Source organism: Anas platyrhynchos, chromosome 13 (assembly GCF_047663525.1).
Source record: "Anas platyrhynchos isolate ZD024472 breed Pekin duck chromosome 13, IASCAAS_PekinDuck_T2T, whole genome shotgun sequence".
Lineage (NCBI taxonomy): Eukaryota > Metazoa > Chordata > Aves > Anseriformes > Anatidae > Anas > Anas platyrhynchos.
Window position 1 is genome coordinate 19,723,721 of NC_092599.1, and position 26,133 is coordinate 19,749,853.

The 26,133-nt window shown below is 42.8% G+C and overlaps 1 protein-coding gene across 5 annotated transcripts in view; it reads right to left on the minus strand.

The window, feature by feature from the left end:
* Positions 1-26,133, minus strand: part of PHF2 (PHD finger protein 2) — a 96,167-nt gene that overhangs the window by 43,039 nt on the left and 26,995 nt on the right. For 4 of the 5 annotated variants that reach the window (XM_013096610.5, XM_038185814.2, XM_038185815.2 and 1 more), the window contains exon 2: positions 1,733-1,818. In XM_013096610.5, coding sequence (XP_012952064.3) covers positions 1,733-1,818 — 86 coding nt within the window. Of the gene's footprint in view, positions 1-1,732; positions 1,819-13,007; positions 13,103-26,133 lie in introns of those variants that run through there. The other variant, XM_072044168.1, reaches the window with a different exon arrangement.

The window sequence follows — 26,133 nt, forward strand, 5'->3', positions numbered from 1 at the left end:
CTGCACAATGCAGACTGAGGGACATACTGCCAAGACAGATTATATCTGCAGTAAAAAGAATTAAATAGCCAAAAACCTTAAAGCATCAGAAGACTGTCGTTAGTTTAAACTCTCCTCATTTTAACTAGTATATTCAACTTGTAGTCTTTTTAATCAAAAACTGCCATTTCTAAATTCTAAGATTATGCACCACTGTTTTTAACAGGATTTATATTTAATTCCTGATGGTAGATTTTGGCTACTTCTGTCTGATTTCTCCCCCACACACACATACTGAAAAATAGGTGTCTTTCACCATTCATAGTTCAAAGCAAAGTGGAAGAAATCAAATCTCAATGTCATACAAAACTCTCAGAAGTCCTCTGCTTTCTCTCCTACACTGGCTCAATAATAGCCTCAGAGTATCTGTAGCTATACATCCCTTTTCAAGGCAAGCCATTGTAATGCCAAATTGCTTGCTTTAACATCACTTGTGCTTATTTGTTTGAACAATTTCCAGTACATTTGTCAAAAATCTTCCAACAAAACTGATTAATTTAAATCAAAACATTTTGTGGGGACATACTGATTTTGTTAAATCCTTCAGGACTTGCCTCCCAATTTTTTTTAATTTATTTTTTTGCCAGTGTGCCCAATTTGTGGGTGCCCTGCTTGGACCAGTTGTTAGCAGACCATCTGGGTGACAAGAACAGCTGCAGATTGTCCAGGTTTCCAGTTCACACTTTATTTTGAAAAAGAGTGGAAAAACAATTTCATTTTTTGACCTCAAAACAAACATTTCAGACCATTCCCCTTTCCTCCAAGATATTTTTTTTTCAACTTGAATTTTGAAGACAGTGAAGGAATAATTAGCTGGTTTTAGTATTACTGAGTTTTAATACAACAGAAATCAGTTTCCACCCATCCCTGATTTCTCACTAAAAAAGAAATGTTCTGATTCTGTGCTCATGGGAGATGAGCACAGTGCTTTTCCTCTGTGTGTTGCAGTAATGTTGCAAAGGAGCAAGAACATCCACATCACTGTTGCTTATTTACAATAAATGGCTTTCAAGTACAGCATTTAATCTTACAGCAATTGGTTTCTTTTCTTTTTCTTTCCCATTGTGTAACAGAAAGAATTTGTGAATTAATCTGACCAAAGGCAAACACAGTTACAATTCTTTCCCAGACAAAGCTCCCACTGAGATCAACTGTCACTTTTACTCAGGAGAACTTTTACCTGTGAAATAACAGCAAGAATTGGCATCCCCAGTGCATCCTACAGTTTTGACTGCCACTGAAATTGCTACAGTTTTATACCCTGGCAAACCATAACATATTGTTTCTTACTCTTCTCATCAAAAGACAAAAAACACCACACAGTTTCCGAAAATCACTGTATTAGACCTTTGTCTAGTCCACAGCAGTAAGTGCCTCATGACACTTAAGGGAGGACGCGCTATTTTCATCGCAGACTGGGGACTGAAGCAGAAGAGGTAAGGTACCTTGCATCAGCTCACGCATGCTGCCTGAGGCCAGGTGAGGCTGGAAGCTAAATTCAGATCTCTAGAATCCAGTCCATGATTCCCCCCCTCCCCCTGATGCCTCTTTTCACCTCATGTTTTGAATTCCTGTTTTTATGACACAATCTATTTAAATGTGTCTTACTGTAACAAAACAAAAGGAAGATTCTTTTGTTTAAACATACAGAATTTGTCATCTGTCTGAGGACCAGCCGTGCAAGTATACTTACAAGTAGACTTTCCATGGGTTTTCTCACAATTTGGACAGTGATAGATGTCAATGTCTGGTGCCTCCTCTTCTTCAACGCCCACACAGCTGGAATATTTAAAAGCAGATATTACATTAGCTTGAGCCAATTTCCAAACATGCAAGCACACAATTAATAATAATAATAAAAAAAAAAAAACACCACCCTATAAGCTGTGCATTTACTATGCAGCTATGCTGACTGCTAACGGCTATACCCAAGCAAAATTTAGCTGCTCTTTACACTAGTACAGTCTGACCGGATTTTCTGTAGCCTACGTTCCTGATGTGGTGCTAAAAAAGGTGGCTTTCAGGAAGCCACTTACCAGCTCACTCTGGACTCCCCATTAAAATGTGGCCGAGTCCCCAAGAATGTTTTTTTCCTAGGCAGACCACTTTGTACCTACACAGAGTTCTTCAAGTACCCTCCCGCATAAACCTAATTAACAAAACACAGCTTCACCAAGCATGTATGGACAGCTGCTAGGTACTGGAGCACTCTGCCAAGGTATACCATATACAAGGCTTCTGTAGGTTCCCTTTCTATTGCAATATCTGAAGATGAAGAGGCAAAGAAGACACATAGCTCACAGCACTTCTGGCTGCCAAGAAGATGGGTTGTATCATGGCAGCTGCTTGGAACACCCACTGAGATTATTTTGGATGCACAACATACGTAACAATACAGCGCAGCCTGCGGGCACGCTGTGTGAATGCAATCCAATGGCACAACACAGCACTGGGGGAAAACAAAACTAAATTGCGAAGGAATGAAGTACCCAAGATAAGATGTTGCGCAGCCGAAGCGCTGAGCAGCCAGCCAAATAATCAAACTCCAGAATGGCACCGTTCCTCCAGGAGGAGGCAAAGCAAACAGGATTCTGCTCCTGCTTGTTCTGTCTGAAACAGCCCAGACTGCGAGGCGCATTTTTGCAGCACATACACGAAAATATCCTTCAACTGCCTTGCAGAAAGCTGGGGGTTGTGAGAGCCCTCGTGCGATGGCTCCATGGGAGCTCAGCTGGGCAAGAGGAGCCATGAGAGGCTCCTCACCAAGGCAGCCTCACCTTGACCATCAGCACAAACAAGGCTGGATCACACCACAACAGGAGCAGCCTTGGAGTTTCCCTGCTTCAACCCTGAAACACCTTCTCCATGCTCTTCGGTTAGCAAAAACTCCAATATATCTCTTTTGCCAGGGGAAGGGTTTGGACCCATATCATGGAAGTGTCATCTTGCCATCACGTGCACCACCTGCCTGGCCATGTGGAGCTCAGAGCTCTTGTGACTCTGGGGGTGTGGGTATGTGCACACACCGGCATGCTTGGGGCAGCAGGAGCTGCTTTGAAAAAGTGACAGAAGCATGTAAATCAAAATACACAATGACCCTCTGTGTTTACAGAGGTGGGTTTGAAGCTGCTTTGAATCCAAGCCACGAAGTGACGTGTAACTGTAAGGATCATGGTTACAATCCACTGATCTACTTGCTTTTGAAAACCAGCATCCACAAAAAAAAAAAAAAAAAAACAAGCAGTGAGTATTCCCCAAAGCTGGAAAATGCCAAAGAAGGTAAGATATGGAAATAAATCCTTTTTTTCTGACCACAAAATAATATTCTGCCAGAAACCTTTGTGGACATTTCCATCCTGTTGTAGCCACCAGTGTAAGCATGGGACCCAGGCCTCGCCAAACTAAAGAAGCTTTGCAACCAAAGTTGCAGAAATTCTCATTTTTGTGAGTTCAGCCTGGCAGCAGAGCTGCAGCAGCACTGCTGGTAAACAAAACTTATTTCTGAATCATGTAAAAGTAATCACAGATTTAGCTGATGCTTTTTGGATTAAACAGTTGCTTGAAAAAATACAAAATCACAGGGTCTCCCTGGGCAGACAGCATGGAAAACTGAAGAGTAAGTTTGCAGACAGGAAAAAATCATCACAACAATCCAGTCCTCAGAGTCAAGTACGTACAGGCAATAAATACCAGATTAAGCAGTAGAAAATTTAAACAAACCCTGGCAGATTAGAACAAGCGTAACAGAATGTGGAGGATTCCTCTGCTCGTAAAGCTGCATCAGCTGCTTATGCCACTGGGTTCAGCTTGTCAGGCTTTGTAAAGGTATGGATTAGGCTCTATACAAGGGCTTGAAAAGCCTATATTTAGCTAAACTAAGCAGATGAGACCCTTGGGCACCGCATGGATTGCTACAGGAGATATGAAAAGCTACTGCAATGGGCAAAGGCTTCAGTGTGGTGGGAGCTATTGTTCTGAGAGCAAGTAAAAATATTTAACTAGAACAAAATGGAAGAGTAAAAATAACTGACCTCAAACTCAGATGGTTCTCTGAAGGCTGCAGTCAACTCTTCCAACACAACACGGCTTTTGAATAATGATTAGCCACTTACAGCTTCCAGCAGCCAGAAACCACTACCCTTACTGCACCTGAAATTGCAGGTACAAACTTTCCAAGCGCTCACCCCTATTGAAATGACTCTGATGATCATTAACAAAATTATGAGCCAGCTCCAGTTCAGTCCCCTTTTCTCAGTGAACAGAGCTTGACTTGCCAGACGCTTCCACATGAATGTGGGCACAAAAATTGAATTTCCATAGTTAAAGACGCACGATCCCCAAAGAAATTCCTGCCAGCACAGGAACAAGGACTGGCTGCTGGGCTGCCGGCAGCTCCACTGCAGTGGCCTGTCCCTGAGTTCGTATCAAAAGCACATTTACACCTGTGAAGGGGGAAGACGAGGAGCTCGCCAGGCCAGCCTTTGGCAGAGGTCAGCGCAGGGTCCTGTAGTGGTCTCCTGCCTAACTTACACGTGTATTTTAAACTCGAGGTGGCTAATTCACAATAGAATAAAATCACATTCCTCTAGGTGAATAAAACCATTTCGTCGACTGCAGCTGAACAGTGCTGCCCTTTCCCTCAAGCCCTGTCCCCCCCCCCAAATTTTAGCACAAAAGGTGCATTGTATTTTGTATCTTTTTTTTTGCGAGAATGCTCCACTTTAGTCTCTCCAGTTTCTCCTCTCTCTCGCCCTTTTTTTTTTTTTTTTTGTCCTATTTGCCTGAGAGAAATGCAAACACTCTTTTTTGAGTGGAGTCGACCATTTGACCCCCTACAACGATCAAACGGGCTCCAAGTTAGACAATGCCGGATCCCACGCGGCGTGCCTGGGAGCAGCCTCCAGCAACAGCCCCTGCTGCACCGATTCGCACATTAATCTGTCAATATGAGCCCTGGATGCATTACCATCAGCAGCAAAGAACTGGAAAAAAAAACCTCTCAATAGCACTTTTGTGCAATTATTCAGATCTGCCAATGAGATAAAAATGGACACGGGAGGTTCAGCAAAGGAACTGCACTTGTAGTGTCGAGGCAGAGCTTACAAAAGCACAGTCTGAGCTGGAAATAAACTGGGGGAGCAGGAACGCCAGCCAACATCGCAGGACAGACACAGCTGCCAGCCTCCTCACAAGCTGTTCCCCACTTGCAGAGGCAACAACTGCACGGGACGCACGCAGCAGGAGCCGGCCTCTGCCTGTGCTGAGCCCTGCTCTCTTGCAGCATGAGGGGAGGAGAGGAGAAAAGGTGAGCACAGGCCGGTGGCCCCAGCAGGTAGGCTCCCATGGGCCAGGAGGAGATGGAGAAGGCTGAGTAGAGAGACCCTGCAGCTTCACAGGGTCGGAGGGGAGAAGCTGTGGAAGATGGGCAGGGAGCAGAGGGGCAGGCAGCAGCAGGCAGAACGGGAAGCAGCTTTCAGAACGGCAGCAGGAGCAGGCTCCTGATTCATTTGCAGATTCATTTGTATCAGCAGGCCAAGAATTGGTTTCAGAAAGCCCGTAAAATCCCCAAAACGGCATACTGACATCCCAAGAAGATCCCCTTCTGCTGCAAGAGCTCACAGACCAGGTGGCACAGCACTTACCCAAAGCAGTCTGACAGAGGTGGTTGAACACAGTCCTGTGTGCACAGCAAGGGTAACCCACCGCTGCCTGCAATTTCACACTCAAACGTGTGCAGGTACGAGGGGGGTGTCCTCTGTACAAGTATTTACAGCCCCCCTGACAGTTCTCACTCTCTGTGAACCATCTCTAGCTACTGCTTCTTAACTGGGTAACAACTAGGAAGTTTCGCCAGACCAAGTATGTTGTTCCCAGGAAAAGCATCAGGTTCCCAAAGCAGATTTGAAGGAGAAAACTTAATATACAAAGGCTAAGGAAAAAAGGGAAAGAAAACACTCCCCAAGATGTCTTGCAAAGACACTGTGGCATGGGCACAAACAGGTGAGAGGCTGCAGCAGCAAGATGCCAGCTGGGAAGCAGGGCAGCAGCCGGAGCTGGAGGTTACGGTGCAAGTCACGGCAGTGCAGATGCTGGCAGCACAGCGGCCTCAGAAAGCATGCGCCACATCTTTGCCCAAGTGCAGTAAAGCTAGAAGAAGAGGTTAATTGTTGTGTATCCAAGAATATCTCGTTGGGATGATTTAAAACAATGTAATGGTTGGCTTTAAATGTTATTAAAATAATTTAGCTCAGGTTGAGGCAGTGTAAAACTAATTTGATCATCAGATAAAAGCGAAGCACTGTTATTGATGCATTTGGATTTTACCAAAAGTGTCATAGGCTAATAATAATAATAATAAAAGTAAATCATTTGTTACTGTAGCTGTTTAAGCTGATATATCGCACATTTTACAGTGACTTAAATGAGAATTAGCGCTAACAGAAGCATTTGCAATCAGAGGTTAGAAATTACATTTTTATTAGAAACTTTGCCCTTTGCCACTTTGAAACAAAATTGCTTGTGTTCACAATGAAGAGATATTCAGATTTTAGTATTCTGACAAAGTTAATGACTTTTTATTATTGTTGCCTGCATATAAAAGGTGCATAAATCTGAACTGTTTTTATAGCATGAACGTCTATGAGGACCTTGATTTGTAATCTTCAATGAGATGACATTTAAGTAATTTTAGGAAAAAAATTAACCCATCCTATTAAGGGGTTAATGAGAAAAATTAATCCATTCCATTAAAACCATGTAATAACCATTATCAAACAGAAGACAAGTGCAGAAAAATGTCAAAGAACAAAACAACCAGACAAAAGGCAATTTGATGGGAAAGAAAGTAAAACTTAGTAATACATAAATAAAACTAGCGAAAACAAACCAATTTTACATTTTATCCTTTCTCAAGGACCACTACTGCACAAACTACAAAGCAGCATGGTCCCAAATTCTGGAGTGGGGAAAAAACATTCTTTCCCTACTTTCCGTCTCACCCAGATGATTACAGATTTAACCTGTTGGCTTTCATTTTGTGCCATGGTTTATCCGCTTCCCGCTGAGTAGAGCTCTGCTAAGGCATTACATGTAAACACACCCTGCCTACAGAGGCCAGCACAGCTGTACCTCCCTGCAGGCACGGAAGGTGTCACTAACAGGACTGGGGGATCTGCTCAGGTTACCCGGCAGGCCAGCAGCAAAGCTGAACATAGAACAAGTCTCCAGAGACTGCTGCTAAGCGCAGTAGTGTCTGTCACAACCACTGTCAAATACACTGTTCAGAATTTGTAACTAGCAAATAAACCGCTGCATTAGTTGTTATATTCTGTTTATTTAACTTCCATTTTCATCTTTTACCACTTCACTAAAAGCATGCCAAAAGCTTAGAGAATTTTAACACTGGTAAAAAATGACATTTTAACTCTTGTTTCACACAACTGCATATCTGCTTCTCCTTCTTTTCCCGAATCAGTCCAAAGCCAAATAACTTCCACCACCAGCCACAAACCTGGAAACTTCATCGTATGGCTGAAGAAGTTCCTGACAGCTCAGGAACAGCTTTTGTCCAGCTGCTTCACGAATGTGAATCCAGACACATGGGAACTTTCTGCACAAGCATATGCAAGCTTTGAGGCATACAAGGACCCAACAGGACAGAGTGCAAGGCCACCTCTGCCATGCACGTGCCAGTGGTGTTCTTCCCACCGAAGGAATTAGGAGAGCCTGGGGCTCTGTGTCACCAGCACAGCCCCAGGCCAGGGCACCCTGACGTACTGAGCACCCAGGCACTGACCCACACTAGTCGGCAGGAGACAGGCTGTGATGTCTGACAACCTTTCTTGTGCTGAGCAATTAATGCCCAGAGCCAAGTTGGAGACCTAAAGACACAGCTGTCCTTACCCTCAGCACTCCTTTCTCATCATCTGCCTACCCTTCCTTTGTCATGGATGGTTTGTCATGGATGGTTTTCTCTTCTACATCGTTCACCTTTCATTTCCTTGCCTTATCCTGCAACAGCAGTGAAGAATTCCTGCGTGGGGTAAGGCACGGCAATTCTGCTAATGAGACCGTGGGGTTGTCACCCCACAAGGCTGCTGAGAACAACTTAACCAAAATCCTCTTGAGATGATTCAGACTAACGGTACCTTTGGGTAAGGTGTACAGACCAGATGACCCGTCCCTGTGCCATTAGCTTTAAATAAGGACCATTAATACAAAAAATGGTGCTTGACCTCACTCCTCTCTCTTCTCTCAGAAGCTGGAGGCAAAATCACTGGTTATGAACCAGGAGAGGGAAGAGGGTGCTGAGGGGCCCGTGCTCCAGCCCACGCAGGGCCTGGCTTGGGGACAGGCAGCAAGGGTGCTCGACCTCAGCACGTGAGGATGTAGCATCAAAGCCCCGGGTGGGGTGGCAATCATGGAGCAGAATAGGCGTTCATGGCATTTCTATGGGTAATAAAGGTGGTAATTAGTAATTAACCTAAGTTCGTCCTCATCATTTAACAACAGGGCATCTACTAGTATACTTACTTGACATGTCAACTATCACACATTACACAATAACGCTCTTCCTTAACAACAAGACACCATTTATAGGAAAGATACACATCGAGTTTCAGAAGCCTTTGTCATCTGGGGAGAAAAACAAAACAAAACACCACTATAGGTACCACAGGAAAATTGTGACTTCTCAGCAGTCAAAAGAATCACGGTTCCCATTTTGATGGCTATCTGGTGCTTACATATCTACTTGATCATATGTTTGTTACTCCTTTTCATCAGAGCTGCTAAAGTAGCTGTAATTGCCCCCAAACTGAGACATTCCCTCGGCTACACAGTAGTTATGAGACAGGCCATGACAGTGATTTCTTGGGTCTTAACCACAGCATCCAGAAATGCAATGGCTAATATTGCAGATGAGAGTTGTTAAGGAAAAACAAGACAAGGAAAAGAAACAAGTAGTTCCAAGAGGAGCAAATCCAGTAAAAAGCTGTTGTCTGGGTTTGAGTCTCATGCTGTTTTCCTGGTGGATGTTACTGGGTGAACTCTGACCAGGGCTCTTCCACATATATTCTCCTGTGTCTAATAAGCAAACAGACAAGCCCTTCCCTAAGCAGAAGGATATGTCTCTTCTAATCAGCCACATATTTTCACAGAATACATGTGAATTTTTGAGACCTCAAGCCTGCTGTCAGATACAGTTAAAGCTAAATAGCGAGTTGAAAAATCATTTTGGAGAACAGAAAGATGCACACATCAGTGTCACCTCACTAGGAAACCCAGGAGCAAGCAGTGGCAGCCAGAAAACAATGCTTGTTGACTTAGGCACATCTGCGAGTGTCTAATAAAAGGGACTTGAAGAAGAGCCTAAATGATGATGAACCTGGTTCCACTGGATAGTTAGTGTTCTACATCAGGAGGAAGCAGTGGGCTCCTCTCCCACATGCTGTATTCTACCACTTGCTATGGCTCTCTTTAATCCCAGGTAAATTACATAATTTCTTTGACTCAATTACTCCACCTATAAAACAGTAATATTAATACCTGCCTGATAACCTCAAAGGCTGCTGTAGTATAATTAACAAACATTTGCTCAGTGCTTTGAAGTTGGGAGTCTCCATGCAAGTGCCTGGTTCTGCTACCCACATGCAGACCTTTTGCTGCAGAGGTTCTGCCTCTACCGCTTGTGAATTCTCCTGTGGGGATCTACAAACAAAGGTTCTCCTTGCGATATCCTTTCCTGAGTGCCACAAATCCACATATTCGGGGAACACCACCACAGAGCGAAGGCTGCGCAGGGACTGGAGCCCCTCGGCTGCGCCTGGCCCCACCTGGCAGAGCGCTGCAGGAGCGCTGTACGTGTCCTCTACCTCCTGGCAATGAAGTCAGCTTCAAAGCAAACAGGCTGTGCATTTGAAGCTGGAAGAATTAACCTCCTCCAGCTTACAGAAACCTTGAAGGCAGTTATTTTCTGTTCTGCAAGATTTTGTCAATGTTCCTTCAAACTGGAGAGTTTGGAGGAAAAAAGAACAACAACAAATGGGTAAGGTATAGGTACTATGGCCAGCAGAGGCTCTCTTCTTTATTTTAGAGTCAAAGGGAATGCAAGCCATGTACAGGCAACCTTAGACTGGGCTTTAGCAGGGGAATGTCCAAACAAATATTGCCACCAGGCTACAAACGAGTACATGCAGCACACACCAGGAATACCGTGCTAACACAGGGCACGTATTCCAGCCACTCAAACCACACCCCCATTTCTCAGTAGCTGCCGTGCCGTTACAGCCACAAAACTATCCAAGCACTTGGGGACTGGAGGCATGACATTAAAACCAGCTTTTGCCTACAGCAAGCCTTGTAAATGGTTTTATTCCAGCAAATAGGCACAACACAAGCACTGCTGCTGCTTCCTCCTGGCTGCGTGCTGTTCGAAGTGTGCACAGACAGCAAAGGCAGCGTGCTATGCTGAGCCCCTTGCGCAGAAGGGCTTCGGGCACAAGGGCTGGCTGGGACGTCAGGCCAGCACCCCAGCACGGCCCCAAGCCAGCCTCTTAGACTCATGTCAAACTGCGCCCCTCTGTTGAAATCAGAGTGCAAGTAATGCTCTCCTTTCTCCTAAAACGTGCTTCTCCTCCTGTTTGAAAACCCTGGTCCTACAGTCCCTCCAAGAACACAGAGAGGGAAATGCTCTTTTAGGGGCACAGCCGTGGGGCGTGCCTCCATTTACACTTTATTATTTGGAAATTGTTTTAGGAGAAGGGGTGCTACCTGCTCTGATGTTTGCAATTGTACTGGAAGTTAGCTGCTTGTTTACAAAGTAGGTGCCCTTTCGTTTTAAAAAGAGGAACGGACTAAATCTGTTACAGTCCTGGACAGAAATGCAAACAGGATTGAATTACAGCAAGGAGCTGCTCTCTTCTACATCCCTGCACCTCAGCCAGTTGCACAAGTTTTGCTGTCCTGGAGAAACTTTGCTCTTTGGTTGGCTGAACTATGTTTTGTGATTTGTTTCAAACTTGTTTGCAGTTGTGGTATGCAACAGAGAATCAGGCCTTTGGCAGAAAGTGTGAATTGCTTGACCTCTACAAAACTATTCGTAAAAGTGAGTGAAATCAGGACCTCCCTGAAAAACAAATGTTACAGCCAACTAAGCCAGCTGCAGAGTATTTTTTTTAATTGCAAATGGTTGAGGGACTTCATGAATGTTACTGGCCATTGCAGGTGCTCAACACCGCCTTGATCAAGAGAAAAATCTTCCCTATTTCTGGGGTGAAGACCATCTCTGCAGTACACAGGCATTGACGTATACATTACATCTACATGTTTATCACAGAGACAGAGCTGCAAAAGTCTAAACATAAATGTCTCAAACCCCAGTGATGCAAAATACTCAGCTGCTTGAAATAGGGGATTGCTGCTCTGGTCGGTTTGCTGAAGGCACAACCCACACTGAGCTCTCTGGAGAGCAAAAATCACAATTGGAGTTTTAAAAGCAATTTTCCAGAAGGAGCACCCGAAATTGCAAGGAAAGTTAAAATAAAAGTAGGTACAGGAACAAGACAGACATTGAGAACTTAAATTACGTTTAGAGAATCACCAATTTTATGCAATCAACAATATCCAGATAGTTCATGCCTGAGTCATAAAACAAGTTTAAAAACACCAGAAACAAATCATATTTAGTAACTGAGACTATTATAGCGTACGTTTCCCTAAGGTGTAATAGTTTCATCTCTATTACTCTGAACGCTGTTAACGATAATCTGCCCTCAGCCACTATTTTTGTTAGCAGGTTACTTGTTGTGGAAAAAGACTTCCTGTTATTTTTGTTGTTGTTGTTGTTGTTTGTTTTGTTTTGTTTTTTGAACGCTTTATATCTGATCCACTCACTGAAGTCCCCAGTGGTCTCTGTAATCTCAAGACATTACAAAGGAAACAAAAGTTTAGTTCACTCCGCAGGGAGTTACTATTTTTACATGGTTGCATTGATGCTATTCATAGATACAAAATGTTAAAACTACTCCAGTGGCTCAGACATAGAAAACTCATTTTCAGCCTATTCCTACATTGAAAATACCGTAAGATTCTTTTAAATTTATGGTAAGAAAATTAGTCCTTAAAATGAACAGCATGCTATACCACTATTTTGCCTTAGGAAGGAACATAGAAGAAATTCTATAGAATTTCTCCCCAAAAGAGGCAGTAAAAATTAATACCAAAAAAAAAAAAAGGGGAGGTATCTTGAAGCAAGCAGCTGAGTGACACTGCAATAAGAGGTACAATTTTTAAAAACTACTTGGAAGCTTAGGTATTTGTATTAGGTATTTTTCAGCAGCGGTATTTGCACTCAGAAGCCTCTGATCCCTATGTTAGCCGATACATATAATTATCAGTGAGTGAAACGAGCGAAGTGTTCGATTCTTACTAAACTGCTGTCCCACCTATGTGGAGACATCATGAGTCCTGCAATTCGGCCAGCTGTGAAAACAACCCCCCAGCTCTCAGCCTTACTCCTGGCCCCTCTTAGGCTCCAAACAGCCACCCTGTGCATTTACCAGCAGAGAGGAAAGCCAGGTGAACCCCACAGACCCCAACGCACAGGCCTGGGCACTGCAGCGAGGACAGCCACGGGAGGACAGGGGTGCCAGAAGGCCCAGGGCTGCCCGCCAGCACTGGACTCGCTGTGTGAAGCCCTTGCCTGGTTCTTGGCAGCAGATCACGCCACAGAGCTGCAGTCGGGGAAGGAAGCCCGGTAGTTCCCAACCTGGGGGCATTTTTCTCCATTTCATGTTCTAAAAATAGTTCCTACAGTTTTGCCTCATGCAAGCTTCCCAGCAAATGCCTGACTGCAGCACAAAACAATCCTTCAAACATCTCCATTTCACCCGAGAGAGACGACTCCAGTCTCTCTAGTTATTTTTAAAAAGCCCTTTAAAATATCAGTTCTCTTTTCACAAGCAGCTCACCTTCCTGTAAAACACGTAGTTAAGGATGGAGTGAAATAGGCGGGATCTGTTCTGACCATACCGAGGTCCTCAGCTGACATGTCTTCCAACATCACCCCACCAGCACTGCTCCCTGGACATGGGCACTGCTCCACAAGTAACAATTACTCACCTGGGTCAAGAGCCAGGCACCTCATAAAGCACCACAGGTTTGGCTTCATTTTTTTCTTTTCTTTCCTTGTGCATTTGTATTTAAATTGTAAGCCATATTCTGGATCCTGTTCTAGCATTTCTGGGCTGCTCTTGGGGCACAAAGGACTGAGGAATTGCACTAATTGCTCAGCTGAGAATTAAGCCATCACAGCCCGATGCCACAGAACCAGGCTGCATTATCTAATTCATATCAAGGAACAAAAGTTCTCAATAATGTATCAAATACAAGACTAATTTAATTTTCCTTTCTTAACAAATATACAGTGCTCCCAGTCAGAGTAACACAGAGAATAATGATCTTTACATATCTAATAGACAGAAAGATGACTGGTGTCCCTGTGATCTGTTACAAAAACATCTTTTTATCTCTCAATACAATTTTTAGCTAACACAGTTATTTAAAAGTGGTTTCCCAATCTTTGCCAGTCTGTGTATTCCTGATGTCCTTTACAGAACAAGCATTCACTGACATCAGACTTACGTTTTTTTGATCAAAAAAATCTGTTAAAAGCAGAATGATATAAGGGGGTCCCTGGAACATGCTGAATTATAAGACCTTTTTTCCCTGACACCTAGGGAAACTAAAAAAGGTAACAAATGGTTTAGGTTTTGGCCAATCTTCCAAGAAAGCAGGGGCAATGCAAAAAATCTGTTTTATATTAAAAGAACCATCAGTGATTCCAACATTACTGGCACATTTGTTAAGGCACATAGTTAAGCAGTGCCTGCTTTTTCAACCTACCAGTGTAAATATGCCCTCAGCTACTCAGTCTGGATATTCAGTGGTAGAAACATAACTCTAAAACAGTTAGAGAATAAAATTTACCTGTCCAAATGAATTCATAGTAATTATCAACAGTCTGTCACATTTGGGTTTTACACACTATTCTCCCTTAAGAAACCAAGCAGACTTGAAGTTCAGATCTTTGCTGTATTGGTTTTATTTCAAAGCGTTCTTTCTGGTGCAGCTAAGATTGCTTCTTTATTGCAGCAGCTGTTTGGGATTTGAACACAGGTCAACACAAAGTCCCCACCTTCCTTCTGGCCTTGCTATTTCTCCTTCGCATGCCAAATTCCTTCTCATTGCAGGAGTCAGCCAACATCACTGTTCTCACCCGGTTATCATGGAGGCCTCCAGAAAGAGCTAAAAGAGTATTTTACAAACATCAACTTGCATAAGAATTTGATCTTTCTGGTTCTGTATTTAAACTCCCGTTGGGCTTAGGAACCACAAATCTTCACACGATGTGTTTAGTGCCAGAAAGGCTCACAGAAAAAGCGGATTTTACACTTATGTTAGAGGCTGTCCCCAGAAAAGGCATGTTTAACTTGTAGACTAGAGGCTTTGCGCAACCCTAATCTAAGATATTAGCCTATACATAAGATTTATCTTCATGCAATCATGATTCATATGTATCCACATACACAGACTTCATGACCTGCAGTGTCTTTGCGATGTAGTTACCAGGTGAAGTTACCTGGGGCCTTCCTGACTTCCTCTGTGAACAATGAATTTCAAGACAAGAGTTTCAATTCTTGCTTCTCTGTAGGGGCAGGAATCAAATTACTCTCTTGGGGTACATTTACAGGACACAAAGCAGCTTGTTCAAGTGCTAGAACAACATAGCTCCACTAGCAAATGCTCTGCACAGGAATATAACCTCCCCCATAGGACGGGTTGCACAGGGGAACCTGCGCTCAGGGCCAGCGCCTGCCCCCATGCTCAGGCTGTGGTGGAACAGCCAGATGGTTGTTCCTGCACCGTGAGGCAAGAGTGCACGTCCTGGCCAGAAGCGAAGGGGGAAACCACAGCCTGCTTATCTCTTCAGTAAAACTGCACCTGGCACTTCTGCAGCCTGCAACCACCCTACTTCTAGTACCCAAGCTAGCACAAGTATCTTTACGCAGCAGCACTTGGCGCCATGCTCAGGCCTGGTGCTTTGGCAGCAGTGCCCTACAAGCCATAATTAGCTCAGCTAGCATCATGCAAGCTCAGACCCGCAATTCTGTTCCCTCCAGAAGCAATGACAAACTGTAAGCAGTGGCCAAATAACCTGAAAGCAAGTACTTATTTAAAGTACTTTAAATAAAGTATTTGTTTAAAATAAGCCTCTCTCAAAACGGATTGCATGCCTGTTTCTCCTAACTGTTCCTACCCTAGACTGGTCAAACCACAAGTCTCCAAGCTTTCTCCCTAGGTAACTTGAAAGTCACCTCCTTTCTGCTCTTCAGGTGTTTCAATGACTTTAAAGTTATTTTGATCTTTAAGTCCTCAGCTGGCAAATCGTGACCTGAGAGAAGGATCCTTTAATCAGTTTGCCTCTTATTTTTCAAGGGGGCACTGGGACATGCCAGGGTGTTCTGGTTGACTCTCCCACAGCCTTCTCTGAAGCTAAATTAGTACAGCTGTTGAAAAATTATGATAACCCAATAACTTCTTCTCATTTATTCATACCATTATTAAAAGTAATTATTAATAAATCAGTTCACATTCTTTTCTCATCTGCCACAGTTGGGTCAAACTAACCAGTATACTTTTAACTGAATAACTTGAATATTGAAGGTTTTCAATGTAACTTTTCAAAAACTGCCAGACTTTAAAGTTATTCTGGAAATTAGGGAACTCGAAGAATCATTAGGTATTCATTGAAAAGGGGTCAGTTCAGCTTTTGCAGCCTTGACAAAGACGAAGGCTACGACTCCACTGCAGGTAGGCCCAGCGAAGTTACTACAGCACCTCAAGCTGCACAAGCGCTGCCAACCAACCTAGGCCCCACATGCCTACACAGAGCTCCAGGCCCCTGCTACTCACACCAGTACTCAAACTGAGCAACTTAAAACATCTGGAGAGCTTGCACATCAGAGTAGAGTACGTACACGGACTGAAGTCAGTCCCAAGAGGCCACAATCAGAAAAGCTTGTACTCTTTGAGACATGGGTAAGTTCCTACATTTCCAAAGATTAAACCTGCTCCTCTCCTCATAGAACCCAAAAACCCCAGCTTTTCTTCAGGCTAAAAAAACAAAAACAAAAACAAAAACAGATGTTCACTGAATTTAAGGCAGCAATATATACACTGTGGATGTGCTTCCACAGAAACAGAAATCTTTATCACAAGCAGCAGGAAAAGCCATTTATTGAATGTAAAGCTCAAAGTCTTGTCACAGGTATCTGTGCTCATTTCAACGTGCTACTGGTCACTAATTAATGCTTTAATTTTCAAAACATTCTCTGAAAAAAGAGGTAGGAAATTCACCAATAAATCATCTTACTACACAGCCCATGCTGATTCTTAAGGCCTACCTCAGTTTTGATTCAGATAAATTTTTCTGTGCAACTGGCTTTGAAATTAGGAGTAGGTATGAAGGAATAGCCCTAGCCTTTGCTGTTGTTCCCTGCCACTGAATACGTGACCAGTCTTTTAGTTTTGTGCTCCACAAGAGCTAAGAAGCAGAGACACAATCCTGCCTTTTTTTTTTCTTTTTTTTTTTTTGAAGCAACAATAACTAGGTCATGAGACGAGCAGAGATATAATCTCTCTCTCACTCTTGCTTTAAGCAAAACATGTAAATTTTAAAAATGAAAACAGGAAGCCCATGTAGAAAGCGAAACACTAACATAAATAAACTGTAAAATATCCTTTCTTTACCTATTTCCTCATTTAGTAATGTAAATAGTTATCCATATTAAGACTCTGAGATGTGCATTTCCTATTGTGCTCTGTTTTCTGGAGGCTGACACCAGTGTCTTGGTACCATAGAAACAATACATTTTCAGTCACCAAAAAGGAGTTAAAATGCCTGGCAAAATATAAATTCGCATACAAAACTAATCATCTGAGTCAACTTCTGCTCTTAGAACCCATCCTCTTCTATGCATGTAGGAGCTCAATTTAGATCTGCTTATGTCTTATTAATAGAGAGAAACCTAAATATGAATAATGAAATAAAAAAGGGGAAGAACACCTGTACTGAGACAATTGAAAAGCATGCTAGCAATCAGTAGGCTGTTTTTCAAATATACACAGATCTAGCCCAAGTCTTCTCATCAGTGGATGTTTTATTCTCCATCATACATGTATATCTTTTTCCTGGGTTTCAGGAAGTTTTTCAGGTTTTCCTGAAGCTCTGTCTTACAGTCCTTTCCGCCATGTTAATATTTGAAACAACTTTCCCATTGAGTTCAGCTCCTGATTGAATTGCATCATTTTATTTTTTCTTTTTTAAATTCACTACAGGGCACTTTAAGTTTCCAGAATAAAATGTTATAAACTTAGATTGTCTGAAGTCAACAGCAGGATTTGTGAAATCTAAGGGAAGGGAACCTGTCCCTTCAGAACACACACACACACACAAAAAAAAAAAAACGTAAATCACTTCTATATCTCTCCACCAACTAAGACACAGCCACATCTATATAGACATAAACCTACACAAGAAAGACACAAATAACATTTTTCCTATAAACACGGTTTTGACCCTCAATAAACTCTATGAAGTCCACGAGAGAATTACTATTGACTTTATTTGGGAGATCCTCAGAAGCTACAATATTTGAAAACAATGTAAAAGTCCAAGATCATACGTTTAGATGACAGACATTAAACTGTTTACTTTGACTCATCTAGGGACAGTTCCAACTCATATTCACTCCAATGTTTACTGAGTTGAACTGCTGACAAGACTTAGAGGCAAAAGATACACAATTAATTGATTAACCTCTATTTTTTTTAGTAAGATGGTAAATATTAGTAACATAATCACTCATCATCTCTGATGAGCTTGTACTCTGGCCTGGATGAGCAGAGAAGGTATGTTCTTTCATCAGAGGCAAAGATAAACCCAAACACACATGAAGACTTTTGCCATTTTGTCTGTAGAGAAGGAGGGGGTGGGGGAAATAACAAAAACACAAAACCAGAGGATTTAAAATATAATCTAATCCCTAAGGATGTCTGTCATTGGAAATGGAGAGTTTTCCTCCATCTTTATCAGAAGCTGGTCTGTAACCCGAGACACAGAAAAGCAAACAAACCAAAAATACTCCATCATGTTTAAAAATGCCAGGGAGGGAAGCAACGCAACAGAGGCGGCAGTTTCTCTGTGTGAGAAAGGGCTCCTGGCCCCATGCTCTGAGGTGCCCTTCTGCTACGCACACTGGGGTCACGAGCATCATAGGGCCAAGACAGCAAAGGGCAGAGAGCTGTGGGTGCCAAGACGAGGGGAGGCAAGAAGCAAAGGCGGAAGAGGAGGCTGAAGTGGCCACAGACAGAGAGGAGAAGAGCAGGGAAACCCTGAGAGCCAACAAAATGTCCTCAGCCATGTCACAGCAGGGACAAAAAAAATAACGCTTGAATTGTCCTTGAGTAACTGTCTGCGGCATATGCAACCACATCCACCGTAACACCACAGCATAATAGCAGGGCAGGCTCCCACCTCCTCACTGACAGCAAACTCAGAACAAAGCAGCAGCTGTGCTGTGCTATCCCAGTTCTGTCAGTTGGACCTAGTTTAAAATCAGTTTAGCCATAAACATTTTAAAAAAACAAAACTTGATGATCATGTATCTTATCAAGCTTCTTTCTAACTGAAAACAAATTCTGTATGAAAAAATGCCACAAAATTCTCATGCTCACAAGAGCTACCTGGGAGAAGAAGCCGGTGTTCTAGATGCAGAACTGCTGAAAACCACCCAAAAGCCATGCAGGAGGGAAAAGCTCTGCAATTCTGTTCTCCTGTTGTAACTGCCATTACAGTTGTGCATCGCCTGACAAACCTTGGAGGTGATGGCAATGCTTGAAGAAGTTGCTTCCAGCTTGGACTTTCAGTGAATTAAGACCTACGTTTCTGCATTTCAGAAAGAGATGGAAATTTAGACCTACACCTTAAATTTATACAGATCCTGTAACTGTACAAAGTTAAGGAATTTGAACTGAGCACGTGGTTGGCTGAGTATACACTTTCCAACATAGACGCAGCAAGACAGGTAGCCAGCTGCAATCTAGGGGAAGGATTGACACTGCTGCCACAGTAAAAGTGGAAGACAGATGAGTCCTAAGAAAAAAGCATCGGATGTATCTGTTATTGATAAACGCCACCCCAAAGTCAAGCAGCCCTTCAGCAGGTACTAATCACTGATTTCAAACAGAAGTTGAAATTTGTTTTTGTAGGAAAATTTTGCACCATCTGGGCCTAAAATTTCAGCATTTTTCTGCTGAATAGCATCTCTGCAAAGCATAACTCTCCCAGAAGCAAGGCTTATGTCTTTGTTTAGAGCTCAACTGTGGTCCCCCACCCCTTAATTGTACAGTGGGATTTGGCTAATAAAAAAAAGTTCTCCTCACTAAAATCAAAATCACTAGATCAAAATTCTCCTCACTAAATAGTGAAGAAGGGACTAACTATTGCAGATCATCATCAAACTTATGAAGAAAAATTACCTTGCAGTAATTTAGTCAAGATGGACTAGATGTAAAGCACAGCCACTGTGGTGTCCAACCACACCCCGTTAACACCTGTATGATGAGCTGGCTGTGATACACATGACACCCTAAGCCTCTGGCAACAGTGTGTGAGAGGAGCTGGGGTTCATATAGGTCTACGCTACCCCTTCGTTAACAAAACCTACCCTTACGTATCTTTGGCTCACATGTAACTGTCATTGCCATCACTTGAATCCCTGTAACTTCACCAGTTCAGGAAGGAAAAGGTTCTTTAGGAGTAAGTGGAGCACCCAGCTTCCATGTATGTTGAAGTTAATGCCCTGGGAGAAAATCTGACCACTTCTGTTTCTTCAGATAAAACAGTTCGGATATCAGTGTGCAATTATATGAAAAAAAAAAAAAAAAAAAAAAAAAAAAAAGCAAAAGTATGCATTATAACCACTTTTCCACATCCACCAAGAAAACAATGATGCTTTCCTTCAGTCATTATCTTTGGGCCTTGATGAACCATTGCGATCATTTCTGGAGCTAATTAGAAGAGTCCTGGTGTTGATCTGTACAACTGAAACCAAAACAATGCCAAGGGCCCACCTGCAAGTCTGGAACTTCAACCTGAGTTCCTCAAAACAAATTGTGCTTCAGCAATTACAGCTCTCTACAGCAGCCTCCAGCATGGAGCAGCAAGAACAGCCCCTGGCCTGCACTGCATTGCCAACAAAATCCCACTCAGGCTCTGACAGGCTCTCAAGGGATCCCAGGATATCCTTGGGAGTAGGGAACATAATTCAGAGCAGCCACAAATCGGGTATCTTGTATGGGCATAGGAAACATGTGGTAGTTTGATCTGATAGTTGTAGTGCTCTGACAAGGCAGCAGATTGACAGACCTCAAGGTTAAAAGCTTTTGTCCACAAGAAGATTGGGACACTTCTTGACCTACCAGAAGCACCTTAGGTGCTCAGCCTCCACGTTGCATTTGTTGCTGCAGTGAGGCCACCAGTCAGTGCCCACCGCGACGGCGGCTCCTGGTGCAGACACCTGCCAGCCACCTGCTGGGCTGGGAGCACCGGCTCGTGTCACGGGCTGCTGGCAGCACTGCATGTGCTAAGGGCCTGTGAGCCAATTACAAAAACTTATGGACGGTGATTTTGTGTTTTGGCTTGTTATGAATAATAAGGTTATGTTTTCTTCATAGATCTTTTGATTTTTTTTCCTTTGGGAGGCTTGTGGGTTTTAATGGCATTAATTCCTATTTGCCAACCTTGTCCTTATAAATGAGGATGTTCATTAAATTAATGTTAAGTGATGAGCACTATAATTAGAACACATTTAAAATGCAGTGCATCTAAATCAAAGACTGTCCAAGATGTTCTCTTTTTTATTAAGATATAATTTGAAGGAGGCCTACTGTTTGGTTTAAAAAGAGCATTTTTCAACAACCTCATCCCAAGAAGGCAAAGAGCAGACCAAGGCAATACCACAGAGTGGCTTTTTCCAGTTGACAATTTTTCATATGCTCTGTGGTATGATGTCTTCCACTACCTTTTGTTTCAATACTTAAGTGTGAACGTGGAGTTTACTGTGTATTTTTTGCCACCAATAGCCATTAAAAAAAAAAAAAAAGGGAAAACAAACAAAATAGTGAGCTGCAGATAACTAAGACAGTTGTTATTCTAGGAAGCAATATGTAATGTCACAACTTTGATAAGCTGCTCAGGCTACAGCAGCTGCAGTTTATTTCATTTCACTAGGAGCAGAGGCTCACTGAGGACAGTCACACACCAGCACCCTTGAGAAGGTATCAGCCAAGGCAGAAGAAAGGACACCAGGGATCTTATAACTTCAAGCCAAGGGCCAAATCCATTCCTAGAGCATTTTTTCCTTTGTCCAATTCAACAATGCATCAAGGAAGGAGGCTACACCTTACTGTGCTCAGGGAATAACTGCTCCCACATGAACCCCCCACTTAGATGCCCTACTGTCACCCATCCATTATCCTCCCAGTGAGGTACGGAGCTGACATTAGCCCCTTCTCCCCGACAGGGAATCAAGGCAAGGGTAATAAAGTGACTTGCTGCGGGTCATGCAGAAAATCTGTGGCACGGTTAAGCAGCGAATCCAGTTCTTCCAATTCCTACTGCTGAAAGACAACACTCTCACAAGAAGATACCAACCAGAAATAAATTTAGGCTGCAAAGCTTTCCAAATAGGAGTGGGGGTGAAAAGTGCCAGATGAGACGCTTCCCCCCCTTGTTATTTTATATCAAATCAAAATTCTGTCATCTCACTGTCATATAATTTAAAATAATTAAAGGCTCAGAGATCTGACCCCAATGTTTAGTCATACAATTCCAGCTGACTGTGATGTCTGTCATCCGAATGACATCAAAGGCAATACCTGGAAAAGGTCACCTTTACCAGAGACAACATGGGAGAACGGCTTGTGCATTTTTTTGAACAGCAACATATTACCATTTATATCCAAAATTTATCATCTCCCTGTGACGTCTTGACAGTCAGAGCCTGATCCTGTTCTCAGCCACACCAGGCCGTCACGTAGGACCACGCTAATGGAAATCAAGGGACACCTCCAAACAGCTGGGATTAGAATCCTGATGTGACTATTCCAGTTTCTTTCCCTAATTCATACAGTAGTTATGAAGTTTGTTCTTGAGTTTCTTTGCTTGACTTGCCCTCTCATCTCGTCTCCTAGCCATTCCAGCCCGGGTCAAACCCTCAGCCATATGCCACATGCGGTATTTGCACTCAGCACAGGACATTTGTGGAGGCACCTGTTAGTGTGCCAAGGATTCATTGCTGGAAGCAAGGCTCTGCCAAATGCAGCCTGTTTGGCGGAGAAACTGCTCAGCTCTCTGTGATTACAGCTGTTCTGATTCTTGTCCTGCCCCTTCGCCCTACTGGATTTTCCAAAAGCATATGGGAAATAAGCCAACAGGGAAACAACAGAGAAAGAGGCAATGCTGAAAAGAACGAACTAAACAAAAACTTCAGGAGAAAACTGCAAAGCTAGAGTGTATTAAAAACAAAAGGGCGAGAACTACATTAAACAAACAATGTAAAAATAACCCGCCTCTCAAAATCATCCCCTTATTTTGCAATTTATTCCTTGTGTAACTCAACTGAAAGAAGTGGCATTGGTCCACAAAAGAATCCAGCCACACACAGTAATAGAACTTCAATTTTTTACAGGCTACTTTGACATAAGGAAATTGCAGGGAGCCCAGAAGTGCTCATTATGACCTGGTAGCCGGGGAAGGTTACAAAGACAAACATGCTGGTTGGCAGACTGCACCATTATACAAGTGTTCAAAAGCATTGCATTGTATCTGAGCTGCACAACAAAAGATTTTGATGAGGGCAACAAAGCTCTGTGCTTTAAGGTGTAAGATGATAGCCTGCAGGTGTGAAAAAAAAGAATTTATATGCACACGTTTTTTTTCTGTTGCTTTCTTTCTCTCTCCGCTCCTTTCTCCAGTTACCTTCTGTTCTTCACATACAGTTTTCTATTACATCTTCAACTGATGCACCAGGTGTTGGCTAAAGACCACAAAACGGATACCAGCCAAGGCACTGGGCTGACTCAGCGTGACAGTATCTATGCTCTCTGTTGCAAAATATGAAGGCGATATGATATTCAAAACACATATTTGAACAGACCGCTTTTGGCACTCTGAAGAAAAATTAAAAAGTAAAGCTAGTTATCAGGAGTGGAAGAGATCAGGAGGCATCACACTGGCTTGTTGGATATTCAGTTTTTTAGTTCCAGGGTCTCCATGAAGCTCATGTATTGTACGGCTATGACTGCATATTTAAGAACAATCTCTTGTCTGAGGATCTTGCTGAAGTCCTCACAGTTGGACTACTCCAGTCACATCATCTTCTATCCCCGTCTCCTCAGAACAGTCAGAGAAATGGTGTTTTGATATCATCTAAAGTAGTATTTGTGCAAGTGTGTTGCCAGAAAGCTTTCAGCCAGGCTCACTGCTCAGCAGGCAGCACTTCAAGTGTACCAGCATAAATCCTTCAGTCTGTAATCCTTCCTCAGCACAATACTTTCAACGACTGAAACTCGAGGCTGGATTTCCCAAAGGGCTGATGAGAACACTGATGGGCTGCACACCTTCTGCCTCCCTTTCCACACACACTCTCTCAACACCCAGGTGCAATGCACAGTCCCTTCTGCAAAATTCTCCTCTCCAGCCTGGCAGCATGCAGTCCCATGGCTGACAGCGAAGATGACCACACAGAATTTTTCTGTGTGACTAGCAAGCAGGCAAAAGACAGATGCAATAATCATAGTAATAGCAACGTAACAGGAACCAACGAGGAAAATCTGAACTAGTTTTTAAATAAGCAAAAGTGGCGTGATCCAAACTCCATTATATCAGCAGCGATTTTTCAATAAAATAATAGGTCAGTATTACCTAAAGCTGAAAATAACAGGCCTGCTGATCAGCAACAAAGGGAATGCCTAACAGATTGCTCTCCATAAATTTTCCCAGACGCAACATTTCACATCTTTAAAATTTATGTTAGGCAATACAGAGGAATATATATAATATAGAGAATACAGTATGAAAAGCTGACACATACTCCTACCTGTAATAGAGAAAAAAGGCTGAAATCTCTGCAAATGTATTTTCCCTCTCAGTGAACCCAGTGAGCTCCTCTTTTTCACTACAGACATAAATGGCAGTGAAATACAATTTTTATTAATAAAACTTGCATTCACAATCACCAAATCAGCTTCTAAAACCTTAACACAAGGACAGGCCTTCTCCACTTAAATTTGTCCTTATAGTTCTGATCAAGATTCTAGAGAAAAGGCTACAAAGCAGTATGAGACCTATGATTAAAGCAGTACAAAACTTGATTCTGATGTGTACCTGCAACATATTTCAGTTTGTTCAGGTAAAAGAGCCTAATGCTTTCCCAAAAGCACCCCAGATAATAGAAACGTTCTCCCAGTCTGGAATCTCTGAAAGCACCGAAATATTTCTGGTTATTTCTGGAAGAACCAGTTGTGTCTCCTGTGTCAACACAAATTTCCTTCTAAATGGGCCCAGCCTACTTGTTTATGCACATTTGAATCTCGGTTTTGTAATCTCTACATATATAAAACCAAAGCATTTGTGTCTTTGTCTCCTACACATTGACCAAGTGGTTCTTGCTGACAGCTGTGATTCAGATACTCTGCTAGAAAACACGGGAAGAAGGAAAGAACACTACAGAAGAGAAAAACGGCTGCATCTGCAACAAAATGGCCAGGGACTCTGGAGATCTGGATCCACTTTCTGCATTAATATGCAGTAAGTTATTTTCATAAAATGGCATTAATATCATATTCTGGTTCTATTTTACTGATGATAGGGACTGTTAAGGACAGACTTTCTTCTACCAGTTGCTCAAACATTTAGCACAACAGACCTCAACCATGGTTAAGGCTAGATGCAAGACTGAACAATAAATAGTACACATATTGTAGGGTCTCAAAGCTATTCCCACTTCTCAGTACACGCTCCTCATTTGTGACCTACAGTCACCACAAGGACCTTTGCAGTGCAAGACTTTAAACTACACACTGCTATGCAAGCTGAGCTCAAGCAAAAACAACTCAGCTCCCAGGAATGATGGAGCAGAAAGCAGGGAAGTCACGTGAGAAAATACTTCTGAGAGAGTAAAAATGCTTGAAGTAGAGCATTTTGCCTTGGAATCTGAAGTGCTTCTGTTCTGTACAGAGAAAAGAGAGACCTAATTCAAGGACGGATCATTTCATGCAGTCATATCCAGGTCAAATATCAGTTTACCCATTTTGCTTTGTCCAGAAGAAAGGAGCAGCTTTCCATTCTTTAAAGAAGTATGTTGCTTTGGTGGTGGTTATCAGTTTACTGCACGGAATAGCCTCACATTCACCTTGCAGGCACGATGCCTGCAAACCTGTGATCCTCACATAAAAATTTCATCTACCACAGAAAAAAGTTTGCCTCCCCTATTTTGAGTCAAATGCTTGTTTTTCAGTGGTTCCCTGCCCTCTGCAAGACACTTTGGCTTCCCCACCATCTGGTTTGACCCATCAGGATCCAATACTGAGCTATTCCTTCTCTCTTCAATTGGACACCAAACTACACCCAGCACCAATGAAATAACAAGCTCTGGTCTGCGGGATCTGGATAACAGAAGCCTCTGTCAACAGAATAACTTCTCACACTAAGTTTCTTGATGGCTGAGATCTAACAACAAACGACGCAAGTACTGGAGTTACTACCTCAGTAAAATTCCAACTGAAGTCACTGAGAGCTTTGCATGAGTAACAAGGAGCAAGCTGCGTACTGGGCCTGGGGTTCACTCTGGATTTAAACTGTCATTTTAGTGATTATAAATCAAAAAGCAGACTCACACACAAAATTAGCCTTTGCCCTTTTCTCCTTCAGACTTCCCGCTTGCTACCGGACTCTCCAGGCAACTGTTCAGG